This window comes from Ranitomeya variabilis, chromosome 2 (assembly GCF_051348905.1).
Source record: "Ranitomeya variabilis isolate aRanVar5 chromosome 2, aRanVar5.hap1, whole genome shotgun sequence".
NCBI lineage: Eukaryota > Metazoa > Chordata > Amphibia > Anura > Dendrobatidae > Ranitomeya > Ranitomeya variabilis.
In genome coordinates this window covers 183,116,526-183,135,863 of record NC_135233.1, presented here as the reverse complement: position 1 = coordinate 183,135,863, position 19,338 = coordinate 183,116,526, and the positions used below count along the sequence as shown (strand labels likewise).

At 43.3% G+C, this 19,338-nt stretch overlaps 1 protein-coding gene across 4 annotated transcripts in view; it reads left to right on the top strand.

The window, feature by feature from the left end:
• The window catches only part of ERMARD (ER membrane associated RNA degradation), a 372,196-nt gene that overhangs the window by 333,541 nt on the left and 19,317 nt on the right, over positions 1-19,338 (top strand). For 3 of the 4 annotated variants that reach the window (XM_077283272.1, XM_077283273.1, XM_077283275.1), the window contains one exon: positions 2,776-2,994. The exons of the other annotated variant lie outside the window; for it this stretch is intronic. In XM_077283272.1, the coding sequence (XP_077139387.1) occupies positions 2,776-2,994 (219 nt within the window). The remainder of the gene's footprint in view (positions 1-2,775; positions 2,995-19,338) is intronic. 4 annotated transcript variants of the gene reach the window in all.

Below are 19,338 nucleotides of genomic sequence, written 5' to 3'. Positions count from 1 at the left end.
CATTTAGTGCACATGGTTAAAAAAAAACTGTGGAATTGCATTTTTTTTTTTGCAATTTCACCGCACTTGGAATTTTTTTCCCATTTTCCAGGACACGATATGTTAAAACTAAGGGTCGTTCAAAAGTGCAACTTCAGTAAAACTGAAATATCCCTGGTTGTTCGATAAAATTGCACGCCTCTCCATTCTTTGTGATTGGGAAAACTTGCATATTGCAAGTGTATCAAATACTTTTCCACCATCTGCATTAGCTTATTTTAAGAGGGTTGATTTTCCCAGCTATTGTAAGTGGGAGTTGGGACCAGTTCTGAATTGTCTTTTTTTTAAGCAGAGTAGATAGAGTATATATAATCTTTTAGGACTACATTTTTTTTTGTTAATAGTGATCCCAAGATATAGGAATGCATTTACAGTTTGTAGGCCATAGGGCCAGGTATGTTATCTTTTTATGGCATTAGTGAAGATTTCTTCCAATTTATGGTGAGTCCTGAGAATTCCTTCAAATTGGTTGATCAGATTAATTGATCTATGAAAGGATCGGTCAACACAAGATGGAGAAAAAAACCAAATCATCAGCATAAAGTTCAACTTTATAAAACTTAGAATTTCTTGTTTCCCTCTACCAAGGTATCCTGTCTAATTTTGAATACGATTGGCTCTATCGCCATAGTAAAAAGCATTAGGGAAAGAGTATTCCTGCCTAATTCCCTTTCTCAAATCTATATAGTCTGCCAAAATTTGATTTACAAAAATATTGGCATGTGGTTTATTATAGAGTAACTTAATCCAGTTGCAGAATGTATCACTAAATCCAAGTCTAAAAAGTACCGTATATACTCGTGTATAAGCTGAGATTTTCAGCATATTTTTTTGCTGAAAAAGACCCTCCTCGGCTTATACACCAGTCACGGTCCCACTTACCCGTTCTCCATTGCCGTGCAGGTGGTCCCCGGTCTCTCCTGGTCATCTGCGCATGCCTCCAGCCTCTGTCAGTGTTCCGGTGACTGCTGACAGGGCCGGCGGTTGGCGTTAGCACCGGAGTAAGTGCCAGGGTCCTGAGCAGGCGGGGACACTGACGTGCTATGGGAACCAGGTGCCTGTGCTGCCGCTTGCTCAGGCCCCCGCCACTTGCGATATTCACCTCTTCCCGTTCCACCGCTGCGATTTCTTCTGCATCCTCTGACTGTGACGTTCATGTCAGAGGACGTGATTAGTGTGCGACCTCTGCCTGAAGTCAGTGGGGCGGATTTTGTATGGAGCATCTTATGGGGCCCATCTTGAACTTAATGGATTATCTTATGGGACCCATCTTGAACTTTATGGAGCGTTATATGGAGGTATATTTTGTATGGAGAATCTTATGGGGCCCATCTTGAACTTTATGGAGCATTAGATGGGGCGTATTTTGTATGGGTCTTCCAGGTTCGCTCGCCCGTTGAAACTTCAGTGCCGTGACCCAGAAGGTCCACTCTCTGTCTGTCCCTTCTGTCAGTTCATCAGAAACAGTAACTGATTCAATATGGATATTCAAAAACACTTAACCTACTGATGTCTCAATTAATTTTACTTTTATTGGTATCTATTTTTATTTTTGACATTTACCAGTAGCTGCTGCATCTCTCACCCTAGGCTTATACTTGAGTCAATAAGTTTTTCCAGTTTTTTTTTTAAATTAGGTGTCTCGGCTTATACTCGGGTCGGCGTATACTCGAGTATATATGATACTTGATTTAAAAATTCCTATTCCGTAGAATCAAAGGCTTTTTTGTATCAAGCGATGCAATAGCCGCTGATTCTCTGCAATTATGGCGAATTTGACCTCTGTAATAATTTGACCTCTTCTAATATTAGATGAGGTTGACCACCTTGGCGTAAAATCAGATTGATCCTGATGATCATTTTTGTGAGTATTTTATAACTCATCTTAGGCAATGGTAGATTGGAAGGATAAATGAATCAGCAGTAGAAAAATTATTTGTCCGGCACTGCGAAATCCTTTACTTCTTCTAAGCCCACGTTCTCACTATCAGTATTTGGTCAGTGTTTTACCTCAGTATGTGTAAGCCAAAATCAGGAGTGGAACAATCAGAAGAAAAGTGTAATAGAAACACATCACCACTTCTGGATTTATGACCCACTCCTGGTTTTGACTTACAGATACTGATAGAATATACTGACCAAATACTGAAAGTGTGAACGTGGCCTAATACACAGTGTTTCCGAGGGCCATACTCATTTTCAGCATTGTAAACTCAGACAAGATAAACAAGTGTCTTAGGAACTGGTGCAGGAAGGATTGGTGGAAGTTCTGGGAGATTAAAGCCCAAAAGGACACATCTAAGCAATTTTATGTTGCTGGCCACATGTCCTAAACAGTAGATTGTTGTTTGCTAAGTGACTGACAATTTCCAAAATAATGTGGTGACAAAATTATTACCCAAATTCATGTTTGTGTTGATAGTTATATGCTGTGCTTCTGGACTGTTTCCTAAACCCCTGAAAAATACAATGAAGTGATGTATTCTTACTTGCTTTAAATTCTGCTTTAAGGTATAGTCCATTGATTCAGCTCCCGAAAAACAGTCCCACAAGTGGGGTAGAATGAATGTGTGTGTGGTAACACCTTTGTTCTGCCAACTTGTATTCTTTTACCTTCACTTATGGATAAATTCTGCAAACTGTATGAGACATAAGAGTTTTCTGAAAGTAAAATTTTACTTTTTTGAACCTGGATACACTAGGCTAACTTTTTTTTTTTTCTTTTCATGTTAACAGATGGTTTGTCTCCATCACAGAACTATGCAGACAAAGAATTTCAAACCTTTATTGTCCTCGAATGGTCTTGGAAGCAGTTAATATTCTGCAAAAAGTCAGCATTCAGTGCCATCACGTATCAGAAAATATAGTTTCCACCTCTAAACTACGATATGAACAGTGGCAAAGCAAAACACTTCGCTCTCGTCAAAGGCAAAACTATCAGCGCTTGTTGTTTAGGTTTGTATATTTAGCATATGGAACTTGATTTTATCTTTGTGTCCTAAATACTACAATTCCTGGAAATTGACAATGCAGCATAAGTAATTAAAGTGAGCCTGCATATTCTAGTATTTATGTAGGACCAGCCTTCCAGTAGTTAAAAATTGGCAATAGGTATACTGCACCCACAAAACTTTGTGTAACAGAAGACAGGCGGAGCTCTTGTTACAATTTATACATTGGCCTTAGGGCAGGTGCAGAAGAGCGTTTATTCTCTCATCCGAGAGATTCGGTCGATTATGCAAATCATACTCTGATCAAACTGTGATCAGAGTGTGGTCAGTGTGATTCGATTCACTCGTTTGCGGTGAAGATGAAGACTTTTTTTCTCCATCTTCTCCATTCTGTCAGTCCGCGTAAATCGGACTGCACTCACATGTTATTAGAATGAAATCCAATGGTTTCACTGGACCCATTGAGTTTCGATCCAAATATTGACTCAAGCTCGGGCAAGCAGAATTTTTTTTTCACAGACCGGCTTTGTCCGAGGAAAAAAATCTGACATGTGCATGGCCACATAGAGTAACATTCGTCCAAGTGCAATCTGATGTTTTGCTGGATCGCACTCAGACTGATAATTTGGTCATCTGCACAAGCCCTCAAAACGCTAATTAACCCCTGAGGTTGTTTTTTTCACAACATATTGTACTTCATCATAGTGGTAAAAATTGTTCGATATGATTTTGTTTACTTGTGAAAATATCGGAAATTTGCTGAAAATTTTGAAAATTTTGCCATTTTCAAACTTTTAATTCTTATGCCTTTAAACCAGAGTCATGTCATATAAAATAGTTAATAAATAACTTTCACCACATGTTTACTTACATGCGCATAATTTTTGAGAAGTAATTTTTTTGATTAGGAAGTTAGAAGGGTTAAAAGTTAATCCGTAAATTTCTCATTTTTCCCATCAAAATTTTTAGGGACCACATTACATTTGAAGTGACTTTGGGGCCTATATGACAGAAAATACCCAAAAGTGACACCATTCCCCTTGCCCGCGTGTTTTGCAGCTGTTAGACAGCCCGACACATGCGGAAATTGCCTAAATGTGGTTTAGCCACACTGTGGGGCTCAGAAGGGGGGCATTTGGATTTGGTAGTGTAGAATTTGATACATTTCTTTTTGAGGGGTGAGGAGCCATTGTGCTTTTCTAGAGCCTTTGTGATACTAGTAATGCGGAAGCCCTCCAAATTAACTGGTTCATTCACTATAATGAGGCAGCAGAGTTACTCTGGACTCTGACTGGACTCTGTTCTGCGGTGTCCTTTTCAGAAGTGCACAAAAGTGTGGCGGACTGCGCTTTTATGCACGCCTAAAAAGATGGACACCGCCGCATCATAGACCAGACAACTTCCAAAGTGACTCCGTCTGCCTGATGTGGTATGGCGACTGGTCATGTGATTAATGGGCGGTATGTATCACAGAGGTGGGTGGCCCTGTGATGGATGCCTGGGCATGTTTTGCTCAGCAGATCTACTGCTGAGGGTTTTACTATAGATTGAGAGGCTTCCAGGTGACTTGGAGAGATGGGTGGGTCCAGTCACCTACATACCCACCCAAAGGGGTGTGTCTGAACACCTAAGAAGGTTGTGTGTTTGAGGACCTGCGGTGATGTCACGATCACCTGACCAGCCATGTGCTAGGTACCCGGGTGTGGTTACAATTATGTAATAGAGGTGTGTTTGGCACATGCGTGTGAGTGTTTGGGAGTCTGTCAGTGTGGACAGATTTTCATGTGTCCAGGCTGGACACTACAGTGTGGTCTGTGTGCCATGATGGAGAAGTGTTCCTGCGTGTGTGGCTCCAGAACAAACCTGCTTGCTGGACATCGCACAGCCTGGGAAACAGTGCTGGCTAGCCTGAGCTAGAGGAAGCAGGTTTGTGAGGTACCTCTGGAGTGGACGGCCTGACAACCATGAGCGATACTGACCGGGGTCAGTGAGAAGTGTTTGTGGGATACTTCTGAGGATAAGAGGCATTCGGGAACCTGTGTGGCCGACACCAACAGATAACGGACAGGAATCCGTGTAATGCTGACCGGGGTCAGTGAGAGACTGTGTTTGTTCTATAGAGCCGAACGTGTAATGGACAGTGTACTGGTTGCTGCATACTACCAAGTTTCTGAGGTGCGGTTTATGCTGTTTACTAATAAACCGAATGGACTTTTTTTTTTAACCCTGAGTGTCCCAGCGTATGCCTCAATATGCAGCAAAGCAAGAAATCCCCGTCCACAGATAGTGTCCAACATTACACTGATTATAGGGAATCTTCTTTTGAGATTTCTATCTATCACGTATTTCAGAGATTTTTTTTTTCTAAATCATATCATTTTTAATAAGAAAAATCACATTTTTACAAAAAGATCAGTAAAACAGAGATTTTCAGTATTACATGGTATCATTATATATTATTGTTGTACATAAAAGACAAAGTTGTCATCTTCCAAGGATTCGATTTATTTCCATTCAAGCAAATTAATACAACCACTCCTCCTCACTACCCCCACCGATATGCCAGATAAATCTATATTCATAGTATTTTTTTTATGATGTATATTTGTTAAAATATCTGCCATTCAGTTATAATAGTTTGCCTGTATAATGACCATACCTACAGTACAGACCAAAAGTTTGGACAACCCTTCTCATTTAAAGATTTTTCTGTATTTTCAGGACTATGAAAATTGTACATTCACACTGAAGGTATCAAAACTATGAATTAACACGTAGAATTATAAACTTAACAAAAAAGTGTGAAGCAAATGAAATTATGTCTTATATTCTAGGTTCTCCAAAGTAGCCACCTTTTGCACACTCTTTGCATTCTCTTGATAAGCTTCAAGAGGTAGTCACCGGAAATGGTTTTCACTTTCACAGGTGTGCCCTGTCAGGTTTAACCCCTTCCCGACCTTTGACGCATACGCTGCGTCATGAAAGTCGGTGCCAATCCGACCTGTGACGCAGCGTATGCGTCATGGCGGGATCGCGCTCCTGCAGATCGGGTGAAAGGGTTAACTCCAATTTCACCCGATCTGCAGGAACAGGGGGAGTGGTGCTTCAGCCCAGGGGGGTGGCTCCACCCCCTCGTGGCTACGATCGCTCTGATTGGCTGTTGAAAGTGAAACTGCCAATCAGAGCGATTTGTAATATTTCACCCAAAAAAACGGTGAAATATTACAATCCTGCCATGGCCGATGCTGCAATATCATCGGCCATGGCTGGAAAACCTAATCTGCCCCCCCCCCCCCACACACACACCCACCGATCGCCCCCCCAGTGCTCCGTTACGTGGTCCGCCCCCCTAAGTCGTCCTGTCCGCTCCTCCGTCCTCCTGTCCGCTCCCCCCGTGCTCCGGTGCCCCCTCCCTGTGCTCCGGTCCCCCCCCCCCGTGATCCGATCACCCCCCTACATACTTACCAGGCCTCCCGGTGTCCGTCCGGCTTCTCCATGGGCGCCGCCATCTTCCAATATGGTGGGCGCATGCGCACTGCGCCCGCCGAATCTGCCAGCTGGCAGATTCGTTTCAGATGTATTTTGATCACTGCGATATAGCCTATCACAGTGATCAAAATAAAAAAAATAGTAAATGACCCCCCTTTATCACCCCCATAGGGACAATAATAAAAATAAATAAAATATATATTTTTTTTTTTTCTGCTAGGGTTAGGGTTAGAACTAGGGTTAGAATTAGGGTTAGAATTAGGGGTAGGGTTAGGGGTAGGGTTAGGGCATGTGCACACAGTGCGGATTTGGCTGCGAATCTGCAGCGGATTGGCCGCGGATCCGCAGCGGATTGGCCGCTGCGAATTCGTAGCAGTTTTCCATCAGGTTTACAGTACCATGTACACCTATGGAAAACCAAATCCGCTGTGCCCATGGTGCGGAAAATACCGTGCGGAAACGCTGTGTATTTTCCGCAGCATGTCAATTTTGTGCGGATTCCGCAGCGTTTTACACCTGTTCCTCAATAGGAATCCGCAGGTGAAATCCGCACAAAAAAACACTGGAAATCCGCTGTAAATCCGTAGGTAAAACGCAGTGCCTTTTACCTGCGGATTTTTCAAAAATGGTGCGGAAAAATCTCACACGAATCCGCAAAGTGGGCACATAGCCTTAGGGTTAGGGTTGGAATTAGAGTTAGGGTACCGTCTCACAGTGGCACTTTGATCGCTACGACGGTACGATCCGTGACGTTCCAGCGATATCCATACGATATCGCTGTGTCTGACACGCAGCAGCGATCACGGACCCTGCTGAGAATCGTACGTCGTAGCAGATCGTTTGGAACTTTCTTTCGTCGCTGGATCTCCCGCTGTCATCGCTGGATCGTTGTGTGTGACAGCTATCCAGCGATGCGTTCACTTGTAACCAGGGTAAACATCTGGTTACTAAGCGCAGGGCCGCGCTTAGTAACCCGATGTTTACCGTGGTTACCAGCGTAAAAGTAAAAAAAAAAAAAACCGTACATACTCACATTTCGGTGTCCTTCAGGTCCCTTGCCGTCTGCTTCCCGCTCTGACTGTCTGCCGGCCGGAAAGTGAGAGCACAGCACAGCAGTGACGTCACCGCTGCGCTCTGCTCTCACTGTACGGCGGCACTCAGTCAGAGCGGGAAGCAGACGGCAAGGGACCTGAAGGCCCTGCGCTTAGTAACCCGATGTTTACCCTGGTTACCCGGGACCTTGGCATCGTTGGTCGCTGGAGAGCGGTCTGTGTGACAGCTCCACCGCGACCACACAATGACTTTCCAACGATCACGGCCAGGTCGTATCGCTGGTCGTGATCGTTGGTAAATCGTTATGTGAGACGGTACCCTTAGGGTTGGAATTAGGGCTAGGGTTGGAAATAGGGTTAAGATTACACTTGTGGTTAGGGTTAAGGATAGGGTTAGGGTTGTGTTGGGGTTACAGTTGTGGGTAGGGTTGGGATTAGGGTTAGGATTAGGGTTGGATTTAGGGTTACGGGTGTGTTGGGGTTAGGGTTGTGGTTAGGGGTGTGTTGGGGTTAGGGTTGTGATTAGGGTTATGGCTACAGTTGGGATTAGGGTTAGGGGTGTGTTGGGGTTAGTGTTGAAGTTAGAATTGAGGGTTTTCCACTGTTTAGGCACATCAGGGGTCTCCAAACGCAACATGGCGCCACCATTGATTCCAGCCAATCTTGCGTTCAAAAAGTCAAATGGTGCGCCCTCCCTTCCAAGCCCCGACGTGCGCCCAAACAGTGGTTTACCCCCACATATGGGATACCAGCGTACTCAGGACAAACTGGGCAACAACTATTGGGGTCCAATTTCTCCTGTTACCCTTGCAAAAATAAAAAATTACTTGCTAAAACATAATTTTGAGGAAAGAACAATTATTTTTTATTTTCACGGCTCTGCGTTGTAAACTTCTGTGAAACACTTGGGGGTTGAAATTCTCACCACACATCTAGATAAGATCCTTTTGGGGTCTAGTTTCCAAAATGGGGTCACTTGTGGGGTGTTTCTACTGTTTAGGCACATCAGGGGCTCTGCAAATGCAACGTGACGCCCGCAGACCATTCCATCAAAGTCTGCATTTCAAATGTCACTACTTCCCTTCCGAGCCCTGACGTGCGCCCAAACAGTGGTTTACCCCCACATATGAGGTATCAGCGTACTTACAACAAACTGGGCAACAAATATTGGGGTCCAATTTCTCCTGTTACTCTTGTGAAAATAAACAATTGCTTGCTAAAACATCTTTTTTGAGGAAAGAAAAATTATTTTTTATTTTCACTGCTCTGCGTTGTAAACTTCTGTGAAGCACTTGGGGGTTGAACGTGCTCACCACACATCTAGATAAGTTCCTTGGGGGGTCTAGTTTCCAAAATGGGGTCACTTGTGGGGGGTTTCTACTGTTTAGGCACATCAGGGGCTCTGCAAACGTAACATGATTCCCGCAGACCATTCCATCAAAGTCTGCATTCCAAATCGTCACTACTTCCCTTCCGAGCCCCGCCATGTGCCCAAACAGTGGTTTACCCCCACATATGGGGTATCAGCGTACTCAGGAGAAACTGGACAACAACTTTTGGGGTCAAATTTTTCCTGTTACCCTTGGGAAAATTAAAAAATTCTGGGCTAAAAAAATATTTTTGAGGAAAGAAAACACATTTTTTATTTTCACGGCTCTGCGTTATAAACTTCTGTGAAGCACTTGGGGGTTCAAAGTGCTCACCACACATCTAGATAAGTTCCCTTGGGGGTCTAGTTTCCAAAGTGGGGTCAATTGTGGGGAGTTCCTACTGTTTAGGCACATCAGGGGCTCTGCAAACGCAACGTGACGCCCGCAGAGCATTCCATTAAAGTCTGCATTTCAAAGCGTCACTACTTCCCTTCCGCTCCCCGACGTGTGCCAAAACAGTGGTTTACCCCCACATATGGGGTATCAGCGTACTCAGGAGAAACTGCACAACTTTTGGGGTCCAATTTCTCCTGTTACCCTTGGGAAAAAAAAAATTGTGGGTTAAAAAATCATTTTTGAGGAAAGAAAAATAATTTTTTTATTTTCATGGCTCTGCGTTATAAACTTCTGTGAAGCACTTGAGGGTTCAAAGTGCTCACCACACATCTAGATTAGTACCTTGGGAGGTCTAGTTTCCAAAATGGGGTTACTTGTGCGGGAGCTCCAATGTTTAGGCACACAGGGGCTCTCCAAACGCGACATGGTGTCCGCTAATGATTGAAGCTAATTTTCCATTCAAAAAGCCAAATGGCGTGCCTTCCCTTCCGAGCCCTGCCGTGCGCCCAAACAGTGGTTTACCCCCACATATGGGGTATCATCGTACTCAGGACAAACTGGACAACAACATTTGGGGTCCAATTTCTCCTATTATCCTTGGGAAAATAAAAAACTCCGGGCTAAAAATCATTTTTGAGGAAAGAAAAATATTTTTTTATTTTCATGGCTCTGCGTTATAAACTTCTGTGAAGCACCTGGAGGTTTTAAGTGCTCACTATACATCTAGATTAGTTCCTTGGGGGGTCTAGTTTTCAAAATGGGGTCACTTGTAGGGGAGCTCCAATGTTTAGGCACACAGGGGCTCTCCGAACGCAACATGGTGTCCACTAACGATTGGAGCTAATTTTCCATTCAAAAAGTCAAATGGCGCGCCTTCCCTTCCAAGCCTTGCCGTGCACCCAAACAGTGGTTTACCCCGACATATGAGGAATCGGCGTACTCAGGAGAAATTGCCCAACAAATTTTAGGATCTATTTTATCCTGTTGCCCATGTGAAAATGAAAAAATTGAGGCTAAAAGAAATTTTGTGTGAAAAAAAAGTACTTTTTCATTTTTACGGATCAATTTGTGAAGTACCTGAGGGTTTAAAGTGCTCACTATGCATCTAGATAAGTTCCTTGGGGGGTCTAGTTTCCAAAATGGGGTCACTTGTGGGGGAGCTCCAATGTTTAGGCACACAGGGGCTCTCCAAACCTGACATGGTGTCCGCTAACGATGGAGATAATTTTCCATTCAAAAAGTCAAATGGCGCTCCTTCCCTTCCGAGCCTTACCATGTGCCCAAACAGTAGTTTACCCCCACATATGAGGTATTGGCGTACTCAGGAGAAATTGCCCAACAAATTTTAGGATCCATTTTATTCTGTTGCCCATGTGAAAATGAAAAAATTGAGGCTAAAAGAAAATTTGTGTGAAAAAAAAGTACTTTTCCATTTTTACGGATTAATTTGTGAAGCACCTGGGGGTTTAAAGTGCTCACTATGCTTCTAGATAAGTTCCTTGGGGGGTCTAGTTTCCAAAATGGGGTCACTTGTGGGGGAGCTCCAATGTTTAGGCACACGGGGGCTCTCCAAACGCGACATGGTGTCCGCTAAAGATTGGAGCCAATTTTTCATTCAAAAAGTCAAATGGCGCTCCCCTTCCGAGCCCTGCCGTGCACCCAAACAGTGGTTTACCCCCACATATGAGGTATCAGCGTACTCAGGACAAATTGGAAAACAACATTTGTGGTCCAGTTTCTCCTTTTACCCTTGGGAAAATAAAACAATTGTTGCGAAAAGATCATTTTTGTGACTAAAAAGTTAAATGTTAATTTTTCCCCTCCTTGTTGCTTCTGCTGCTGTGAAACACCTGAAGGGTTAATAAACTTCTTGAATGTGGTTTTGAGCACCTTGAGGGGTGCAGTTTTTAGAATGGTGTCACTTTTGGGTATTTTCAGCCATATAGAACCCTCAAACTGACTTCAAATGTGAGGTGGTCCCTAAAAAAAATGGTTTTGTAAATTTTGTTGTAAAAATGAGAAATCAGTGGTCAAATTTTAACCCTTATAACTTCCTAGCAAAAAAAAAAATTTCTTTCCAAAATTGTGCTGATGTAAAGTAGACATGTGGGAAATGTTATTTATTAACTATTTTGTGTCACATAACTCTCTGGTTTAACAGAATAAAAATTCAAAATGTGAAAATTGCAAAATTTTCAAAATTTTCGCCAAATTTCCGTTTTTTTCACAAATAAACTCAGAAATTATCGACCTAAATTTACCACTAACATGAAGCCCAATATGTCACGAAAAAACAATCTCAGAACCGCAAGGATCCGTTGAAGCGTTCCTGAGTTATTACCTCATAAAGGGACACTGGTCAGAATTGCAAAAAATGGCAAGGTCATTAAGGCCAAAATAGGCTGGGTCATGAAGGGGTTAAGTGGGATTTCTTAGTTTCAATGAATTTTATTTTCATAAACAAAGTAAATTTACAACAAACTCCCATGCAAGGGAGTGTATTATACTAACATCAAAAAGAATATACGTATATAAACCTAACTTCACAAACATAGACACGACAAGACATAGACAGAGGATCAAATACATAGGGGGAAATAGGGTAAAAGAAGAGATGCCATACCGTGCCTAACATTGGCATGTGACAAGATCGCACGACGAGGCGAAGGGTTTTTTTGGTTTTTTTTTAAATAATAAATTTCCACATCCAATCAGTGTAGTTAGTCTACTCCATTCTTTAAGTGTTAACATCTTCATCAGGGTATCAGTTATTTGCATTCTCATATAGACAAGGTTAAAGCCTGGCTGAGGTTTGGATTAGAGTCCAGTTCCAACCATGGTTTCCAGACTAGGTAAAAAGTGTTCCACATGTCGTTTCTAATAAGTGGGATTTCTTGCCTTATAAATGGTGTTGGGACCTTCAGTTGTGTTGTGCAGAAGTCTGGTGGATACACAGCTGATAGTCCTACTGAATAGACTGTTAGCTTCTTTTTTCTTGCCATAATACAAATTCTAAGTAAACAAAAACGAGTGGCTATCATTACTTTAAGAAATGAAGGTCAGTCAGTCCAAAAAATTGGGAAAACTTTGAAAGTGTCCCCAAGTGTAGTTGCAAAAACCAACAAGCACTACAAAGAAACAGGCTCACATGAGGACCACCCCAGGAAAGGAAGACCAAGAGTCACCTCTGCTTCTGAGGATGATTTTATCCGAGTCACCAGCCTCAGGTTAACAGCAGCTCAGATTAGAGACCAGGTCAATGCCACACAGAGTTCTAGCAGCAGACACATCTCTACAACAACTGTTAAGAGGAGACTTTGTGCAGCAGGCCTTCATGGTAAAATAGCTGCTAGGAAACCACTGCTAAGGACAGGCAACAAGCAGAAGAGACTTATTTGAGCTAAAGAACACAAGGAATGGACATTAGACCAGTGGAAATCTGTGCTTTAGTCTGATGAGTCCAAATTTGAGATTTTTGGTTCCAACCACCGTGTCTTTGTGCGACACAGAAAAGGTGAATGGATGGACTCTACATGCCTGGTTCCCACCGTGAAGCATGGAGAAGGAGGTGTGATGGTGCTTTGCTGGTGATACTTTTTGGGATTTATTCGAAATTGAAGGCATACTGAACCAGCATGGCTACCACAGTATCTTGCAGCAGCATGCTATTCCGTCCGGTTTGCGTTTAGTTGGACCATCATTTATTTTTCAACAGGACAGTGACCCCAAACACAACTCCAGGCTGTGTAAGGGCTATTTGACCAAAAAGGAGAGTGATGGGGTGGCCTCCACAGTCACCAGACCTGAACCCAATCGAGATGGTTTGGGGTGAGCTGGACCACAGAGTGAAGGCAAAAGGGCCAACAAGTGCTAAGCATCTCTGGGAACTCCTTCAAGATTTTTAGAAGACCATTCCCGGTGACTACCTCTTGAAGCTCTTCAAGAGAATGCCAAGAGTGTGCAAAGCAGTCATCAAAGCAAAAGGTGGCTACTTTGAAGAACCTAGAATATCAGACATAATTTAAGTTGTTTCACAATTTTTTGTTAAAGGGAACCTGTCACCCCCAAAATCGAAGGTGAGCTAAGCCCACCGGCATCAGGGTCTTATCTACAGCATTCTGTAATGCTGTAGATAAGCCCCCGATGTATCCTGAAAGGTGAAAAAAAGAGGTTAGATTATACTCACGCGGGTGGGCGGTCCGATCCGGTGGGCGTTGCGGTCCGGTCCGGGGCTGCCCATCTTCATAGGATGGCGTCCTCTTCTTGTCTTCATGCTCCAGTGCAGGCGCACTTTGTCTGCCCTGTTGAGGGCGGAGCAAAGTATTGCAGTGCGCAGGCGCCAGGCCTCTCTGACCTTTCCCGGCGCCTGTGCACTGCAGTACTTTGCTCTGCCCTCAACAGGGCAGACAAAATACACCGGAGCCGCAGCGTGAAGACAAGAAGAGGACGTCATCGTAAGAAGATGGGAGGCCCCAGACCGGAACGCGACGCCCATCGGACCGGACCGCAGCGGGACCGCCCCTGGGTGAGTATAATCTAACCTCTTTTTCTCATCTTTCAGGATACATCGGGGGCTTATCTACAGCATTACAGAATGCTCTAGATTAGCCCCTGATGCCGGTGGGCTTAGCTCACCTTCGATTTTGGGGGTGACAGATTCATTTTAAGTACTGTATATAATTCCACATGTGTTAATTCATAGCTTTGATGCCTTCAGTGTGAATGTACAATTTTCAAAGTCATGAAAATACAGAAAAATCTTTAAATGAGAAGGTGTGTCCAAACTTTTGGTCTGTACTGTATATAATTTAACCTGGAATGATCATACCACAAATGTTCCTGAAGCCAGAAATTGCCATATGGTATCTCTCAGGAGTACTCCAGATGGCAGGCCTTGAACAATCAGCCAGGGTCCCTAAATGTTGTCAAAGTTCTTGATTGCTTTTCTTCTTTGTATATACCCCTTTTTCCAAACAAATAATATTGTTTAGTTTATTAACTCATTAACAACCGGTGGTTGAGGGTCTAACCAATGTTGTGCAATAAGTTTACATGCTTGATTCAATGTTCGCGAAAGACCTGTAGTCATTGGGAATTAAAAATCTACAGATTCTCCCAAAAATCACAATATACATATTTTGGGGTCTGCTTGGATTCCCACACAATATATTCTTTTTATTAAAGATAATGTGTTTTTCTAGTAGGAGCCCAATCTACTGCATTCTACGAACGTGTAACAAATATGCATCTCCAGTTCCACATCTTGGGACAATCTCCATTTGCATTTGGTCGTACCCCAATTGTAAAAAGAAAGCCTGGAGTTCTGTATACAAGGTATATCTGGGAGAATCTCGGAGATTCACATGTGGACTGTCTATGAGTGACTTCCAACACCTCTTTCCACTGTTCTTCCATATTCGGCGCCACATCTGCTTCCCATTTTAATTTAGCTGTCAGAGGATGGTCTCCCATTTGAGACTGTAAGAGTTCCTGGTAATTTTTTTTTAAATTAAACCAGTTGTGTATTTTGCCACCGCTATTGAGTCTAGTAGATATGCATGCCTAAGTTGTAGGTATTAAAAGAGGCTGTGAGGCAAACCAAACTGTTGTTGCAGTTTGTAAAAGATTTTGTGTTCAACTTTCTATTAACTGATCAAAAATCTGAATTCACCTTGATTTCCAACCTCCAAAACCAGTTAATTTATCAAACTCCACCATTTGCTGATTTTGCCATAATAAGGTAAAATTAGAGTATTTCCTTATCCCCCAACAATCTTTTTCCCCATTCCCACACCTTGTACGTCATTGCTAAGGTCGGTCTCTCTTTGTGTAGTTAGTGCCCACCTCCTGTGCGTATATGGGCAACACTTATTTTTTGTCTTGAAGGACAAGGCTACCATTCTTGCCCATATCCTTTTTTTTATCCACTGTAGCGTGGCTAAAGGGTGTCTAATCGACGGGAGATATGTGTCGCATAGATGGCTTGCCGCTGTGATGTAACCATAGCTACCTATATGTCTGTCAGGACCTGTGGTGATGTCAGACCACATGGCTAATCATGTGATGGGTTACTGGGTGTGGTTAGCTCTATATAAGACAGGCTAATGTTTAACACAGTGGGATATGTGTGGAGGTGCTAGCCTCCAGTGTGTTAAGGCTCCAGCACTGAGCCTGAAGGAATGGACACTTGTTTTTTCCCTTTTGCCTGAGTTAAAGGCTATTTGTTTTCCTGTTGATGCTAAACTGGTTTATGAAGCAATAAACCTTTGAACTTTTGTTGGAACCTGCCTCCTAAGTGTCAGCCGTCGCACCTGAGTGAGTGAAATCCCTACAATTGGTGGTAGACGTGCGGGCAGCGTTCCCAGCGGAGACGAAGAGTCTGTTATTGGATGTCCTGGGTCAAGTCTGTTGTAAGCCAGCAAGCTTTGCCGGGGAAAATGGAGGATCTGCTGAAACACGTGCTCCAGTCGCAGCAAGAGACCAACAGGCTGTTGATGCAGCAGATACAACAGACCCAGCAGCAGATACAACAGAGCCTGCAGGAGCAACGGCAGCAGATTCAACAGAACCAGCGGGAGCAACAGCAGCAGATGCAGCTTCTGGCGACCGCCATCCAGGGCAAGACGAGCGCCCCAACCCCAGGTCTGGCTGATGACACCCACGTCCGGAAGACGGTAAGACGCGCATTGCAAAAAATGACTCCCGGGGATGATGTTGAGGCCTTCCTGACGGTGTTTGAGAGGGTCGCTGAGAGGGAAAAACTTCCGCCAGAGCAGTGGGCAGAGGTACTGGCGCCATACCTGACGGGAGAACCCCAGAAGGCGTACTGTGATTTGACCTTGCAGGATGCCAAAGAGTATCACAAGTTGAAAGTCGAGATTCTCGCACGTTTGGGTGACACTGACTATCAGGGCACAGCGAGTGCACAGCTGGGCCTATCACCGGGACAAACCGCCTCGCTCTCAAATGTTTGATCTGTTGCACCTGGTCCAGAAATGGCTGCAGCCAGAGTCATGTACACCTGCACAGATGGTGGAACGAGTAATGATGGATCGGTTTGTGCATTCCCTCCCGAGGTCCATACAGACTTGGGTTGCCCAGGGTGATCCCCAGAATGCCGACGAACTGATCGGACTGGTCGAGAGATACCAAGGGATGGAAGGCTCCTTTGGGAGGCAGCCCATGCCGTACTGGGGGTCCCAGAAAGCTGCTGAGTCCCAAAAAGGGGTGGCGCGTCCAAGGTCACAAAGGGCGGGGAAGGTGGTGCCCAAGGTCCCTACGGGTGATATTATTTGCTGGAAGTGCCACGGGCCAGGACATATAGCTGCCCGTTGTTCCCAGAACATACGCATCTGGGACGCCAACCCTGTTAGATGATCCGTCATGTCTTTCTGAGATGACTCCCACTGCTGCCTATTCATCTCTGATGGTTAGTTTGCCTCTTGCATCATGACCTCTTGCTGCAGTTCCTGTGATTTCTTCCTTGTTTTGGATTTTATTTTGTGGATTCCTTTCACGCAAATGCCCCGAATGAAAGCCTTCATAGCAACCCACACTACATTCTTCCCTGCTATTCCCTCATTGTTACGGAAGTATTCCAAACTACTAGATGGGAGGGACCCTTTTAATGACCTGCAGTTAATAAGGATGTAGACGCCAAATAGGCCTTCCCAAGGGCCCCCCCACCATTAATTTTACTATCAGTTTTGAGTGATCAGTTGTATTCCTAGGTAGGAATTCTATAGATTTTGTGTAACCCAAAATACTGTCATTACCTATCGCCAAATCTATGTGGGACAGTGACCTATGTGATGAGGAGTAACATGAGTATTGTTTAATCCCAGGGTGAGAATGTTTTTTTCTTTTTCTTGCTTTGTGTATATATAATAAATCTTTTAAACTCATCTCCAGAGCTTACTCCCACTCACACTTTTCCCCTTTGAAGAAAAGCCCATCATGCTTCGTGGTTGGGACGTTGTTCTTGGGGTTGTAATCATCCATTTTCTTCCTCTTGACTTGCTACCAAAACGTTCTATGATGACGTTCTCCCGTGCATCCTGTGGATCATGCAGATGGTCAATGGCGAACTGGACATATGCTGGCATGAGCAGGGGGACCTTGCGTGCCCTGCAGGATTTTAATCCATGATGACGTAGTGTGTTACTAATGGTAATGTTTGAGACTGTGGTCACAGCTTTCTTCAGGTCATTGATCAGGTCCTCCCATGTAGTTCTGGGCGGTTTCCTGAACTCTCAAATTCATCCTTACCCCATGAGGCACGATCGTGCATGGAGCCACAGACCGAGTAAGATTGACAGTCATCTTGTGCTTCTTCCATTTTCTAATAATTGAGCCAACAGCTGTTTCCTTCTCACTAAGCTCACTAAGCTGCTTGCCTATTGTAATGTTGCCCATCCTAACCTTTGCAGATAGGGATTATATACATTAGTTAGGACTGCTCTATATGGGTATACCTTGACGATTGGTGGAGCAGCTTAGTATACATTTTTTTGTTAGGATGATCATAGGTTGAATTTTTTTGCGTTTTCTTGTTATTTGCATGGCCTACAGGCATATGTCAAAGCGGTGAGCATCAGTCTCTATTAGTATAGGAGATAACTGAAAACATTTCACATTTTTCTCTATTTGTGCTCCCCATTACATCAAAAAATCATGTTGAACGAACAGTCCTATTTTTTGTTAGGATGATCATAGGTTGAAATATATACCTTGACGATTGGTGGAGCAGCTTAGTATACATTTTTTTGCAAAAAAAAGTATCAACTAAATACCCTGTTTCCATCTTTTGACTAGCACTTGCTTATTACTGTGATTTTTTTTATAACAGAGTATTTTTGACCTCACTGTGCTCTTTTGTGTCTTCAAGTTTCTTGGTGGTGTGAACATGTTCCTACAGACTTGTTCAATGTGCAATTAGCCCATGTGTTTCTGGTTCTATAATTGTTCTCTTGTTTCTACAAGACTGGGGAGTCCACCACTTCTTTGTGGATCATTTGCACTAAAGCTGTTCCATCTAGCAGGTCCACATGGGTATTCCCTCTCTGAACCCTGCTTATACATGTACTATACAGCTGATCAGGTTTTTAAATACATCAGTTAGGGATTATATACATTAGTTAGGATCTGCTCTATATGGGTATACCTTGACGATTGGTGGAGCAGCTTAGTATACTTTTTTTGCAAAAAATCGTATCAACTAAATACCCTGTTTTTTTCCCATCTTTTGACTAGCACTTGCTTATTACTGTGATTTTTTTTACAACAGAGTATTTTTGACCTCACTGTGCTCTTTTGTGTCCTAATATGAGGGAGAAAACAACTGTTCTGGAACAACAGCAGAGCTCGAAAGGAAAGGAGCGCCATTTGACTTTTTGAATTCAAAATTTGCTGGAACAATTGACAGACGCCATGTTGCGTTTGAAGAGATCCTAATGTGCCAAAACAGTGAAAATCCAACATAAATGACACCATGTTCTAAACTAGACCCCTCTGGGAACTGATCTAGATCTGTGGTGAGCACATTGAACCCTCAGGTGCTTCACAGAAGTTTTTAACGTTGAGCTGTGAAAATAAAAAATAAAAAAAAATCACGTTTTCCACCACAAATTGTTATTTTGGCCCCAAGTTTTGCATTTTATTAAGGGTAACAGGAGAAATTGCACCATACAATTTATGTAATTTCTCCTGAATACACCGATATCCAGTATGAGGGAGAAAACTACTGTTTGGGCGCACGGAAGGGCTTGGAAGGGAAGGTGTGTGTTTTGATTTTTTTAATGTAAAATTTCCTGGAATCATTAGCGTACGTTATGTCCCTTTTGTAGAGCCCCTGATGAGCCTAACAGTGGAACCTCCCCACAGGTAACACCATTTTGGAAACTAGACCCCTCTAGGAATGTATTAAGATGTGTGGTGCCCCTAGGTGCTTCACAGAAGTTTATAATTTTGAGCCGTGAAAATAAAACAAATCATTTTCCCCACAAAATTGTTATTTTGGCCTCAAATGTTTGCATTTTCATA